The 15132-nt window shown below is 38.5% G+C and overlaps 1 protein-coding gene across 1 annotated transcript in view; it reads left to right on the top strand.

Annotated features, from left to right (window-relative positions):
* Positions 1–505: 505 nt before the first annotated feature.
* MYO1D (myosin ID) overlaps positions 506–15132 on the top strand; it is a 130005-nt gene continuing 115378 nt past the window's right edge. The window contains exon 1 of the mRNA XM_063300556.1: positions 506–689. Coding sequence (XP_063156626.1) covers positions 595–689 — 95 coding nt within the window. The 5' untranslated portion in view covers positions 506–594. The remainder of the gene's footprint in view (positions 690–15132) is intronic.

Below are 15132 nucleotides of genomic sequence, written 5' to 3'. Positions count from 1 at the left end.
CAGATTTTTGCTTCCCCAATAAACCAAGTTTAAGATCACATTCATTTTTCTCTATCCCTATACCTCAACTTGTAAGAACAGGGACTTAGGTATGCAAGCATGTCCTGCACCACATGGCCAAAGATTTTGAGGACATCAAATAAAGGTTGATGCCGGTCAGGTTCAGCATCCTCTTATTTGAGGCTTTCAAAGGAGAGAGAATCGTAATGCAGCCTGAGAGAAGGCAGATACTGAGATTAATGGGTGTGCACGAGGGATACTACGGAAAGAAAAACTTTTGAACTTTTATACGTGACTCCGCAGAGCTATCTAGGTCGCCAGGTGGCGGTACAACCGTTCAGAGGGCGGGACGGCCCGGGCGTGGCTTCCTTCTATCTGGTGGGGAGTCAATCCCGCCCCATCCCCTCCTCGGGCGTGACGTGCCTCCAGTAGCAAGCGGCCGCTCAGGTGTGGGCGTGGCTCCTGCAGAACCCCTCCCTCCCGTTTTTGCTCAGGCAGCCGGCGGCTGCGGTGCCCGGCTCGATTTTGCGTCGCCCGTCTTTCCTGGTCGTCGAGAGGAGTGGCTGCCCATCCCTCTGGCTTTCTGGCGGCGTCATGGCAGAGCTGGAGAGCCTGGAGTTCGGCAAAGCAGATTTCGTGCTTCTCGACACCGTGTCTATGCCGGAGTTCATGTCCAATCTCCGGTTGAGGTACAGAGCGGAGGGGGGGAGGAATCTCTGTGCCTCTTCCCTGCCCCCATTCCAGGGGGAAAGGAGCAGTGCCATTTGGAGAAGGCGGTGGCTGCAGGTGTTTCTCCCTCTGTTTTGGGGAAAGAGGGACTTTTATCATGGAAAGCGAATCAGTTTCACTCCCCATCCCAATTAAATGAACTCCACTAAAATGAATGCTGCCCAGCTCAGATGGCAACCTGTTGACTGATTGGGAGAAAAAACTAAACAGGGTCGAACCATTTATTACTTGGATGGGAGACCACCATGAAATCCTACAGCTGCTAGATAGACCAGGAAATTAAAACAACCCCCCCCCCAAACAAAAGATAATGGCAAGCTACTTCTGTATTGCTGCCAAGAAAACTGTCTGGATGTGGCTGAGAAGTCACCAGCCATGAAGTTCAATCTGATCCTTTGTTAAGTGAATACTTAAAACATTTGGAAAGCCAGTTTGGTGTAGTGGTTAAGGCATCAGGCTACAAACTGTGAATTCTAGTCCCACCTTGTCTGTAAAGCCAGCTGGGGTGACCTTAGGCCAGTCACTCACTCTTAGCCCACCACTTCTGAAACCTTGCCAAGAAAACTGCAGCGCAGTCGCCAGGACTGACTTGAAAGCACATGCACACTTAAACATTCAGATCATGTGTTTAGAGTGTTTCATATGCATAATCTAGATCAATGAAAAGCAGTCTGGCTCCCTTCAGATTGCTTATTGGGACCATTAAATTCCAGCTAATATAACTAATGATCAGGAATTCCGGGAATAGTTATAGTCTCTGAAGCAGCCTTTCTCAATTAGTTGCTTTCCAGATTGAGTTAATGTCCAAAAAATTTGAGAACTACAAGTTGGGGAAGATTGTTCTAAAAACAAACCTGTAGGAAAAGTTAGCATAATTCCTCTTTTACAGATAAGACTGCAAGGGTTGAGAAAGAGTTGTTTACCTGAGGCAACACTGTGAACAGAGTTGAAAAGTTTGAATTAAGGACTTCCTGATTCACACCTTAGTTTTTTATTCAGTGTGTTAAATCCATTTTGGGAAGTCTCACTGGATTGAGTTTGAACATGGAAGCCCTGCTTTTAATTATTCTTAGGGGCCGTTAATACATACGGCTACTGTGTATTTATTTCATTCTTGCAATAACACACACAAAAACTCTTGCTGGCTCAATTTTATAATCTGATCTTCAAGCCTCCTGGTTGTCTGTGGGGCACTAAACGGAGCAGGAATATGCTGATACTCACAGAATGTACCTTTATTCATAGGCTCCATTGGGATATCTGCTTTTTATAGCGTTGAACTTTTGGTTTGAATTCTTGAGTAGCACAACATCCTACCTCACCTTTATATCCTGCCTCAATAGAATCACTCAAATAATGGTTAAAACATTTCACCGTGATTTTACTTCTTGGGAATAGAGTGAGGTTTTTTATAGCATACACAGAGTCCATTAAGGGCAAGAGAGCCACTAATTTTTGAATTCTGTCTATATTATATGTTCGAATCGTAACATTGTGTAAAATCTTCATCTCCAAACTACTTATATAATTCAGACTAGACAATAGCTCTCAGGCAGGGGATAGGCAGATTGCAGAAAAGTTACCTCCTTAGCATGCAACTGTGGCTTTTTTAAAAGCTATCCAAGTTGGGAGATTAAAAAAGGGCCTATTTTTTTTGATCTTGTAGTAAAATATTACCTTTTCTATAGCGCACATCTCTACATTGAAACATTTGGCACTCTTGATTATTTCTGAGTTTGGAAACTGAGTTTATAACTCAATCTATAAGTTGAGTGGGTGGAGAATCTCTGGCCTCCAAATGTTGCTGAATGCTAACCCATAGAGTGCCACCATGTTGGCTGGGATTGTTGGGAACTATAGTTCAACAACATATGGAGCAGCATAGGTTTTTCGCTCCTGGTGGAAATGAACACATCTGTTTGGTCTTCTGGTTTGCATTGTTGATTTCAGTACAATTTTCAAAACAGTGACCTTGTTTTAGATGACACATTAAGTCAATTTGACTGGTAAATAGGACTGCACACCTTCTAACCCTATTCCTGTCATGGCAACTCTTTAATTATTTACCCAAAATTAAGTATGTCACCTGGAAATGGAGTCTCCACTGTGCGGCATGATTAAATGCTCACACTGAATGAATTCTCTGTGTATATAATGATGGCACAGATGGTCCCATTAATCAACACAGAATCTCTCAGTATATCATGAATATGCTTGTGTTGCATAGGCCTTTAGCCTGATTTATCTGAGGTATTCTACAGTTCTGTTTTAAAATGTCTACCTGCACCGCTCTGTTGATTTGCCTGGGATAATTGTCTTTCAAGAATCTCTCAAAAATCTATGTCTACCATGGTCACGACAGAACCACTGTCCTATCTTCCAGAACCTAGAGAACCATTTTAAATTCCAAGAGACATTCTGTCTCTGAAGCCAAGCAAGTCTAGAATTGACAAATGCTGGACTAGGAAGCAATTTAGGAATCTTAGGCTGGATTTACAGGTTATGCTAAACCAAGGTTTTGTGACACCATCTAGTCTAATTCTTGTGCAGGAAATCTGGAGCTACAGCATTCTAATAGATTCAGATGTTTTTGCTTCAACAGTTCCAGTGAGATAGACATAGCTGTTCCCAACCACTGTAGCAGTAACTTTTATAGTCAGACTGTTTTTACCATTAAGAAAGCATAATGTTCAACAAAATCTGTCCTCCTGTAAGACTGGGCATGCTCTCTCTGTTATTCTGCCACTGGCAAGAAGAAACATTTTTATTCAGAAGGCTGTTGGCAGTACGATATGGCTGAAGTTGAACTTTAAACTGAAGTTGGTTCCCAAGGTTTTAATCTTGTCAGTGCTATTATTTATTCAATATTCAATAATTTATTTATTTGTATTTATTTAAGCATGTAATATTTTAATTAGCACTTTTTATTCTTTTTACTATATTATCTGTATTTTACTGTTAGCTGCTTTCAGTGCTGTTTTTGATGGAAAGATGTTGTGCACACATAATTCTTTAAGCCCGCTTGATGTTCAGCTTGCCTTCCACTGTTTAGGAAATACCAATTTGTACTCTGTTATGAATCAGGACTTAAGGTATCAAAGACTGGTGTCATATCTTATTCAGTTCTTCAAGCTAAATATTTTGGCAAGGTTCACACACTGTTTTAATCCATATTTTGTTTTAACTATGGATAAACCACAGTATGGGTTCACATATGTCTAAAACAGAAATGATATTGTAATGCACCGTCATTAGACTAATTTAATTATAGAATGTGTTACACCGAGACCACATTATGCTGCTGTTTAGCAAGATGTATGAATCTAGCACAGAGTTCCTTTAATCTTTCTGAGAAATTTATTAGCTTACATCTGCATATTGTGTATGCAGTTTTATTGTAAACCGCCCAGAGTCCCCTGATGGGAGGAGATGGGCGGGGACAAAATAAATGAATGAATGAATGAAATAAAATATTTAACCCATTTTTTCTGTGATTCTATGTTCCTCCATTTCTCCAACTTTTGCATGCCAATCACTCATTAGTAATACTATACCCTTTCTCTCGGTTTTGTTTAGCACATCTTGCAACTTGCCACTGAATTCCTCAATGTTGTCATCGTTCTTTAGTAGATACATTCATTAATGCTTACTAAACATTCACTAATTCTAATAGATACCATGCTGTCATGTAATGGATTATAGCCAAGCACATAGTCATGCCCTTTATTGTGTAATCATTTGAATGGAAGTCACTCATTCCAGTACACCCAAGTTCATTTTTCTAAGATCTCCAATTTGATATATGTCATTTCAGTTAATGTGTTTGAAAAATGTTTGCCTGGAATTTGGGATTCTCAGCTCACATATCATAGTATCTCACCTGAATTGAAGGTGGTTAATTGGCATAAAAATTCAGTTGCTAGTCATTATGATACATATAATATGTATATGAGCGGTACAAATGTTATATAGAGTTGCCTTAAACACAGTGGCTTGGTTTATACAACACACTAGGTCAAAATATGGTTTTTTGTATTGTGAGAACCTAGTTAATTTTATTATTGAATAAGCCATGGTTAGCATATGTGAACTTAGTAAATGATTAGTTAAATTAGCTATTTATGTGAATTTGTCCTTAGGGTTTTATACTGAAAGTGAAATAGGAAATGTTTTTGTTGTGAACGTGAGCTTCCATCATTCCAGAACTTGGGTCCGTATTTTAGCCCAAACATGCTTTTAGAGACTTGCTTTTTCATTTTTTTACCTTATATTTATATAGTCATCATTGCACAAGCCAGTATAAGACAAAGGCCTAGTAATGGTTGGAACTCTCAGTCCCACTAGGTAGACCAGGCTGTGAAATCAACTCCACAGGAAGGCTAAAAGAACTTTTATTGAGATTGGCTGTAATAACAGAATCTTGCAAGTCTGATTGTGCTGCTGCTCCTCCTGCTCCTCCTCCTGGTTCAGTGAATTATAGAGGTGTATGTTTGAGCTGCTTCTGAATGTTATCTGGCTGTTCTGAACTTAGAAAATGCTTCAGCTCCTTTTGTCCAGGCAACAGTTTCTACGTATCTCCATCAAAGTCATTTTCCTTATTCTTTACCCACCAGTTGGACCAAGTACTTTATAAGGAATTTTTAAATGCTTAAAATGAAGATCTGTATTATCTGTTGTGCTTACACTGCCTGACTTCTCTGGGGCAAACAGCTGTGTTGGCGTTCTTTCTTGACCTAGCAGCTTAGATTAGAATAGGGACAAGATTTCTAGCAGCTTTAGTGCATGGATATTTTCTTCTTTTTTGCCTTAACTAAGAAAATGCTGTTGTCCATAAGAAGCCCAGATCATGAAGGTTCATTAGTGATATTAGCCATGATAGTCTCCATGTTCATAAACAATTAATTAAGATTATTAGGTACTAGAGACAAATGAAAGGCCTATTCGCTTCATACTTTTTTGTTTGAACATTAAAGCAGAGACAATCAGTGCCTGACCCTATGTGTGTAACTGAACTCCCCTTCAGTTTAGCCAGTATGGCCACAGGTAAGGGACAGGGCAATGTTGCAATCCAACATCTGGCAGGACATGTTGCTGACCCTCTCTTAAAGCCATATCTTTATTCATGGGCATGATGGTTTAATTCATGTACCTCTGTAAATGTGGCTCTATTGGCTTCTTGTTCTTCCCAATTCTTGTTATCTTTCCAAGCAGTTTTGCATGAAAAGGCTGTGGTTTTTTTTATGGTGGGGTCTGACAGGAGCTTATGTTAAAGAAAAAAAGAGAAGACTTTCAGAGAGTAGGAAATTGCAATTTTGAATCGTATTTATTTGTCTAGCCTTGTGGTTAGAAGTAAATTCTGTTGGCAAAGTAAGTTTCCTGCTGTTTCCTTGGAGCAGTGTTTCTCAACCTTGGCAACTTTAAGAAGTGTGGACTTCAACTCCCAGGGCTGGCTGGGGAATTCTGGGAGTTGAAGTCCACACACCTTAAAGTTGCGAAGGTTGAGAAACACTGCCTTGGAGGGTGTATTTCATTAAATGCTGCTAGGTCAACATTTAATGTGTGAGTCATAGATGGAAAGGAAAAGGAAAACTGCAAGTACAGCTCTTATCCCAGACAGTTAAGGGCTGTATAACATGTTGCATTCCAGAGAATAAATAAATGAATAAAAGTGGGTTAAGAGACAAAAAAGTATCAGTAGAATAAATTGATGTATGATTGTGTGCACTAGGGAAAGGTGAATTTCTGTAAGTTACAAGAATTGCTCAAAGCAGATTTCCCTGTACTGACTTTACTGCATATCATTCTGTTTCTGCTGCCTCTAAGATGAAACTGCATGTACTTTCATTACCTCACTCAGAAATGGAGACCATTTTATTAATTTGGGTTTGGGGCTGGGCTCTTAGGGCTTTTGTTTAAGGGATTTCTTGAGGTTGGTTTGTTTATAATTTTTGCTACCGTGTCAGTGACTAAAGTAACAGCCATCCATTTCCCCAAATGCTAGTAGCTATTGTTCTCCTCCTATAACTCACAGATGTGGACCCATGACCTAAAATGGTACTACATTCAGGGCGTTTCAGGCAATGAAAAATAGGATTCAACAACTATTTTCGGGGAAAGCTCTGTTATCCCTCATAGTGGTGGTGCCATTCTACAGTGGGCAAAAAAAATTTTGTTAGGAGTTAGGTAGCAAATTTTATGTATGTATGTATGTATGTATTAAGTGGGGTAACTACTTGCTGCCACTGTGAAACTAAGACATCCCCCCCCTTCTCTTACCCATGATTATTTAGCTAGAATTAACTTTGCCACCTACTGGTAGGACAGAATGTAGCAGACTAACATCTACTCAACTCAACCACCCTGGCTGTTGAGCTACCACGTTTAAGAACTTTAAAAATGCCTTTATGCACAAAGCAAATGCTTGACCATGTCAGTACACAGATATTTGGAATGATCAGTGCTTTATTAAATTTGTTTTTACCCTTTAAAAACAAAAACTGAAGATCTGCCTATAGTTTGTAATTATAGTAATCTTTTCACAGTTTTCTTTATAGAATATGACATTTTCCCATTGCCTATTTGCTTCGAAAAAGGTGGGGAAAAAATGCTACTTTTGATGACCAGGTAAAATACTGGAAGAAAAATGATTTGTGTTGCTTTTGTTTTTTTAACTGTAGACTTACTGCTGGAATAGTAGCAGCTAAGTCTTCTGAAAACTGCTTTGTGCCGATGAGGGGAGAGATTTCTGAGGCAGCGAGGAGAGAATTCATTGTACTAATGCCAGTGAAAAGCCAAACTCACCACAAGAATGTCCCTGTAACCCCCGTAATTCCAAACATATTACTTCCTTTATGAAAGCATGTACAAATTAGGCAGGGAGATGTCTTAAAATCAGTTAGGCAAGACATTCCTCTTCTCCACCCTCTTTTTCTGCCAGGGAGCACTGACCAGCATAAGATGATTTAAAATAATTCAGGATCCCATTTTGTGCAGGATTTAGACTCTCCCAGCTTGGGCAACTGGGCTTTTCTTTTCCTTACTTGATAGCAGTTGCATCCACATATATACACTTGTAGTAATGGGCATTTGCCTTGATTAGTCAAAAAAATCTCTATGCGACTAAACAAAGACATCTTTGTACAGTAATATAGTTTTGCCATAGCTAACACTGAAAGGCAATGAAATTTAGTGTAAATTGGTTACTTTTGTGGGTTGAGTGGGAAAAACATAAATGTATTTCAGACTTTGGGGTAGCTGTTTGAAATAATGATATGATGATGAGTCTCAACTCACCAATTACGAACAATCGCATTACTAGCCTAGATCCCTAGGAAGCATCCAATTGTTAAAAGTATTAAATCCAGAGGTATCTGGTAGACTGTGTGTAAATAGCAATAATAGAATCCCAGCTATATTTCTTGGTAATGTGAGAGTATTTCCAGGAGTGCCAGCAGAGTTTTCTGAACCCTAATCTGTGGATTGGTCCCTCTGTTCTTTCTGCAAAACCCAGTTTATAGGACAATGTAAACATGTTGATCCACATTTAGAAATCACTGTAATTCAGATAAAAATAACATACAGGCCACACTTGTGGTCAAGTGACTTTTTGTCCTTATTTGTACTTCCCTTGCTTTTGTAAGTATGCAACAGAGGGGAAATCTTTTCTCTATAAAAGGGCAGTTGAATCATACATAGTAACAGAATGGCTGGGTTCATGCATCATGTTAAGCCATGGATTTATTCTGTGGCTTTTTGGTAAGGAATAATGATTGAGTTCTCATACAATGATAAGCCATAGTTTCAAAGAGAGGTTGGGTGCTGACATTCTAATAAGACAAAACCAAACAAATCATGTCCTGGCTTTGCATAATGTAGTATTTAGCAAGTGCCTGATAAACAGAATGTCAAGGGGTTAAAATGTTCCCATAATGTTATTAAATTTTGTGCCTGTGCTAACGTCAGCTTCATTAACCAAACAGCCCCTTTTCTGGATGATGGGTGCATGTGTGACTACAATTTTTTTATTGTATGCTTTCATTAATGTTAGTGATCTTAATCATTGGCTAAAAAGATTGAAAAATAGGAATGGGCAATCTGTCACAAAGAAGTTAATTAGAATGGTAGCTACATATTTTGCTTTGGGCTGAATTTTCCTCCTAGTTGGTCTAACAAATTGTTTTATCCAGTTGGACTGATTCCCCTTGCATTAGTGACAACTCCATCATACACTGGAGAGCGGTGATGGAAAAGGAACTTCATTCACTATATGTTTACAGTACTTATGTTCAGGCAGCCAAATCAATAAATTCAAACATATTGGACACAGAAAAGCAAACTAATTCTGCCTTTTAAAATCAGCTCTGGTCCTATGTGGAAAGTAGCAAGCTATTTGAAACTTCTTTTGCTAAGGATTGAAGGAAACTCACCCAGTTCTGTAAAACTTGTCAATCCAAAGGTTCCTAATAACTGAAAAGCTGTTAACAAGCAATTTCTGAAAGTGATTAGAAAGGAAGTATGCGAACACAGCATCTTTAAAAGTGCCGACCGACCATGGGTGAGTAAGATGGCTATTCCCTCGTCTTCCAGAACTCTAAACCTACCCAAGAGTGTTGTCTTGCAGTCTCCTCATGAGGAGCAAGTGTATGGAGCACTTGTGGGCAATCTCAAGTCCTCTCCTTGTCCAGAGAGGAATTACAAAGACCTGGTCTACTTGCTGGCTCTTCATTCTGCTGTGGTCAGCTCCGCTTTTAGCAGAGTTGTTTTCAGTTCCCCATTTCTTTCCTGGAACAACGCTTAACTATGTCCTTGTGGGTTAAATGGAGTGGAATCCTTATGTCATGTTTTATTATATTGCCTTTTTTAATAGTCATATCAAAAATAAGCATATTGTACCTTTTTAGCAGATTTTCTAGGTCATACAGATTGTTTCTACATCCAAGTATTGCTGACTGACCGGTGTGACTCCACATTTGTGGAGTGGCCAAATTCTTTATAGTATGCTGCTTTCAAGATTAGAAGTCACATTTTGACCCAGCAAGATAAATTTATTTATTTTCTATCCTGCCTTTATTATTTTTATAAATATACTCTGTTCCTGATAAGAAGCTTAGTTTTTCCTTCTGTCTGGCTTTATAACTGTGTTTTATCTGTAAAGCACATTTTCTTTTCTCATTCTATATTTGGCCAACAATCTTGAATTGAATAATCAAACAATATATGTTAAGGAGGAATGTTTGTGCTTAATACTTGGTATAACCTATCTGGGCTGCAAAAATCCAGACCACTTGAAATTTTCTGTTATTTCTTTGCAAATTACAGTATGTGTATCTATTTGTTGCCTTCAGTGATTGCCCGGATTTTTCCACCTCAGGTATATGTCTAATAACAGGATCTATTTTTTTGTTTCAAAATGTGCTTGTCTTTCTGAATTGTTTGTGAATTGACTGCACCTTCTGTTGCTATTGCTGAAGTTTTATGCATGGCCATTCCTAGGTGCTGACACTGAAGCAGTAGTTTTATAATTGCAGCCTATAGTTGTTGCAATTAGTAACTTCGAACAGATACTGTAGTAAAAGAGTAATAATTAACTTTAGAAGCAGTTTAACTCATTGAAATGGCTATATATCCTTGATGCAAATCATTTGTCTTTGGTAAAAGGTGTTCTTCAAACTTACTTAAAATGAACAGCATGTTATGACCCTTTGTTCTTAAAAGGGCAATCCATTTAAGAAATCAATACCATTTGAGAGATGCTTATGTCATGTAATTAGCATTTTATATTTGCATGGTTTCTAGGGGGAGGGTGTAACTATGGGAGGTGACTCTTTTGTTTGTCAGGCTTAGAGTCCATTCTTGACCCCACCCTACAAATAGTATCAGGGTTGCAAAAAAAGAACAACACCTGTTTTGCATCTGGTGTACTCCGTCAGTAGTAGAGCTTGTGTCTTGTGTATAGTTTTGAAGTTTGTCACATAATTATTTTTGTTCCACAGTGAATCCTTTCTAGTACATATTTGTGCATTGCCTTTCACAATGTACTCTGCCGTTCCTAGCCAGTTAATCTGTATAGTAGCTCAATATATCTGGAGGGCACCACTTGCAGAAAGCTGTTGCGCCTGGATGTGAGATACTGGATTTTCTATACTATACTATTTATAGAACTATAAATCTATATCGTTTTGGCACTCTGTGGCATTAGGCTTTATTATTTATAATGTAATAATAATTTTTAAAAATCTGTAAAACATCTGTAAAAATTACCATGTTAGCTGCTGCTGTCCTTTCAACAAAGTAGTCTCCTTCGAGCCATACCAAGGTCCAGCCAGATGGAGTCCATGGGAACTGCACCAACCCTGCAGAGAATTCCCAACTGTGGTGGTCAGGTTCAAGTGGCAGGATGGAAGAGAACCCTCAGTGGAAGTTTGTTTTCTTTTGCTTGAAAAGAAAGCAGTGGCCAGTAGATTCTATTTCCTGCCTAAACTTAACTTTTTTCTGATGTTTGGCAATTTAAGAAACATTCTGATAGCTCTCTCATCTGGATATTAGCAATGGGAAATCAACGTCAGGAAGATCTTCTTCCACAAGGTTATTATTTCTCTGGGTGAGGTTCTGTTTTGTCCAAGAGCCAAAACCAAAATAGTCATGGAGGAGCAGAATCTGTGGCCAAATGGGAGGAGGTGGTCTTATAATTAGCCAGTTGGAGCCCAGCAGGTCATCGATCCTCCAAAGTGGACTTCCTCATGCAACCTAGAATATTTGCACAGAATTTTTTTCCCCCATTTTCTGGAAAACAGCACTTCCTGTCAGATCACTTTGATCTGGCTTCAACCTGTCTCAGCAGTGGCCTGGCTCCAAAATGGAAGCTTTGTGTAAGGACGTAACAGTAATGGCAAGTGGGTAATCTCAGAGCTGGGGCATGGAGAATGTATAGGTAAGCCATTAGATAAAACCAAAAACTAGTTGTATTTCCAAAGTCACTGTAATTGGGTGGCTGGAGGGTTCCAAGATTGTGGCTATTTTTAATGTTGGAGTTGGCTGCATGCTTTCTTAACAGAACTACAAAGATGACTTGTTCTTTCCAAGTGTAGCTTTTTATGATTATGGATTCTTCAGTGCCAACTGTGAAGGAGGAAATACCTAATAATCTGCTGTAACTCTTTAGATGTGCTTTTCTGGGACAAACAATACTCAGTAAATGTTTTTTGCTGTTTCGTGCTGTTTGATATATGATATGATCTTGGTTGACAATTCTAGTTAACTCTCTCTTAATAATGAAAATGCTATCTCCTAATCGAAGGCTTATTGTATTGTCCAGCTTATATTTAAATTAGTCAAACGTGTCCATGGCTATCTAACCTCAATTATTTGTTTGTTTCTGGTTTTTTCAGGCAGATTCAGCTGCTAAGACCTAGTAATAATTGATGCAAATGAAGCTTCTATTGGATACAGGCTGCCTTCTTAACTGAAGTCTATGCCATTTCTTATCAAAGATATGTTTATTAGGCCTGAGCAAACTTTGAAGGAGGTGCTTCAGAATGTATGGAAATATGTTCAGAGCACTTTTTAAAAATCCATAAATAGCTACCTCTTTTTCTAGTTCACATAACTGCTGTGAAAGCTGCTCCCAGTTGTTTGGTTATTTGTGCACACCCATTGTAAACAGCTGGGAGTGGTCTCTTAAAGCAGCAGCATGAGCCTGGAAGATGTGGCTACTTTAACTGTTTGAAAACGTGCTTCATACGTACTCCGTTGTGTTTTGAAGGATTTGCACAGCCTTAAAATGCTCTATTTCACTTGTTCTTGAAAATTATGTCAATTACTCTTCAATTTAATAGTTTCTTGAAGTGTGGAAGCCACTGCTGGAGTATTATAACACAATTGAATGACAGCAGCCCACAGTGTACGGAAGGGAGGGAAAAAACTGTGCTTGTTCTACATAATTGTATACCTGCCTGAGGCATAAAAGTTTTCTCTGGTTAAAAGTGGAGTGGGCAGTTCCAGTCCTGAGGGAGGATGACATGCCACCTCTAAAAATATTGGTTTGACAACTACTCAAGTCTTTGGAATGTTTATGAAAAAGTGGGTGCAATTAGGTACAGGAAAGAAGCCCTTTTTTACACTTTGCTTGTACTCTACAATAGGATCTATACTGTGTAGATTTATCAGTATTGTCTAATAAGCTGATTATTCTCCATTTCTTTAATTTACATTTACATTTAAAAAACAAAGCTTCAATGGGATTGATACATAGTTGCCTGGGAATGTAAATCATTATGGAATGTTGTTTTTTATGGATGCTGAACATCCTTAAATGCTTGTTTTCTGGAGTAAGACCATAATAGACTACTAATGCTACTACTTAAAATGTTTTGGGGATCTTGATGTTTACTATCTCAAATCTGTTAAAAACTGATCTATTTCATTTCATTACTTTGAACAAACCTGCTGTTAAAAATATTTATTTCCCCAATTAAAGCAATCTGTACAAGTCTACTGAAATGCCTGTAGCAAGAGGCAATCCCTGGACCAGATTTGATTTCTTGAAAGTTTTGATTGATTCCCTTTTGTTGCCTTTCTGGAGACAGCATCCACTGTGACAATAATGTTTACCTACAATCCATCTTGAAAAGCGTGGGGGTCTGATTTTCATGCCCACCTCCTCTTTTGGTCCTCTTAATGCTAATTATGTATTGTATTGGGGGATAGGATGGTGGTTTCTCCTTAGTTTGGAGTAATTGAGGAAGAAATTAATTTTAGTGCAGGTTGTAAATTTTGCTACAGGCAGGTTTTAGTATGTTGAATCCAGAATATTATGATTTAATTTATGTGGTGAAGTAGGACAAGGGTTTAAGGCTGCCACTCAGTTATGAAACTCACTCAATTATTTTGGGGAAGTTACTGGATGTGTTTCCATATTGGAAAAAAGTCACCTTTAAACCTTGGTTTATTGCATACCCTATAATTAATTGGGTTTACAGATAATGCTAAAGCATGATTTACATCCGAAGCAAGCAGTGTTTGGGGGGGGGGTTAGGGCCCACCATTAGCTTTCTGATTTTCTGGAGAGTAGCAGGAGGCTGTTTAGTGACATGGTAACATTACTAGAAAAGGCTGCATTATTTTCAACCTATTTTTTGAAGGGTCGAGTGAAAATAGGCACAGAAGCCCTCAAATGGTGGTGGGGACTGGGGACAATCATGGTTATCAGAATTAATGGTGGCAATTTGTCTCCCAAAGCCCTCCTGTTCCTATTCTTGCTCTTAATTGCATTATCCATATGTGTTTGTGTGAAATTTGACCATTTTACTGCTGTGCATGTTGACACAATCTCAGAGCAGTGTATGGTTGCAAATGGACTGCTGGGGAGTCCATGTGGGTTGTCTACTCTTGGTTTGCATCTACAGTGTTTAGGTTCACATTCATGCAGCGCTTAAAAACTTCTGTGTGAAGATGTCTTTTTATCATTATTGGGTCCCTGGACACTATCTCTATATAACTGCAAATTAGTCTGTCTGATGAACTGCAGAAGTGAAAAAAGTTGTTGCTAATAGATATATATTAAAGAACCTGTTTCTGAATCCCTTTTAGCTGTTATTTCGCTCTTCTTATGATGTGTCTGAGAAAAATGCCACATCGTTGACTTCTTGTTGATAAGAAGTCGTGGCTTGTTAGGACTTGCCGGATAATGTGTCACTACCACTTGTTTCCCTGTTGGAATTGCATCAGTTTTGTATTGTCTTTTTTGTTGTTGTTGCTTCTCCCATGCGAGGCAACCACAACTCAGTCTGTGCATGTATGGCCACACATGAGCAGAGAACACTCGCTTCATATTGAATAATAGCCGGCCTTCCCCCATCCAGTAGTGGAATTATGGGGAGGAACTTCAGGAGTGAGCTACAAAGAAGTTTAACTGCTCCAGTTAATAACTGAGTATTTTTGTGCAGTGTGTAGTTGTTGCCAAAAGGAGTTTAATGGAGGGAAGATATTATGTTTGGAATTATGCTCCAAGCCCTTGTATAATTACCCCCACACTTGGATGTTTTCTTTCTAGAATGAAAATACCAAACTGTTGAGTACATATTTACATGATTTATTTAATTGCCAATGTTGCTGGTTTTATTATAGCTTTTTATTAGAGTAGGTAAAGTTTATTAATGACTTTTTGATGCATCATATAAGTATCTGAATTCATACATACTCTTGGATTAATAGAAATGGGCCTAAAATTGGTCTATTAAGAAAATGTCGGGCTCATCCATCTTGAAAGAAACTTCTTTGTGTTCGCATTTTGTGTATAAGGTAATTGGCTAGCATGCCAAAAACTCTGTATTTAAAGAGTATTTTGTGATATTTGCTTATCCTGAAGTTGCTTATAGATATATAATTGAATCAGTGGTGGTGTAC

This window comes from Candoia aspera, chromosome 4 (genome assembly GCF_035149785.1).
Source record: "Candoia aspera isolate rCanAsp1 chromosome 4, rCanAsp1.hap2, whole genome shotgun sequence".
NCBI lineage: Eukaryota > Metazoa > Chordata > Lepidosauria > Squamata > Boidae > Candoia > Candoia aspera.
Note: the sequence above shows the minus strand (reverse complement) of the source record. Positions and strands in the feature narration are given on the sequence as shown.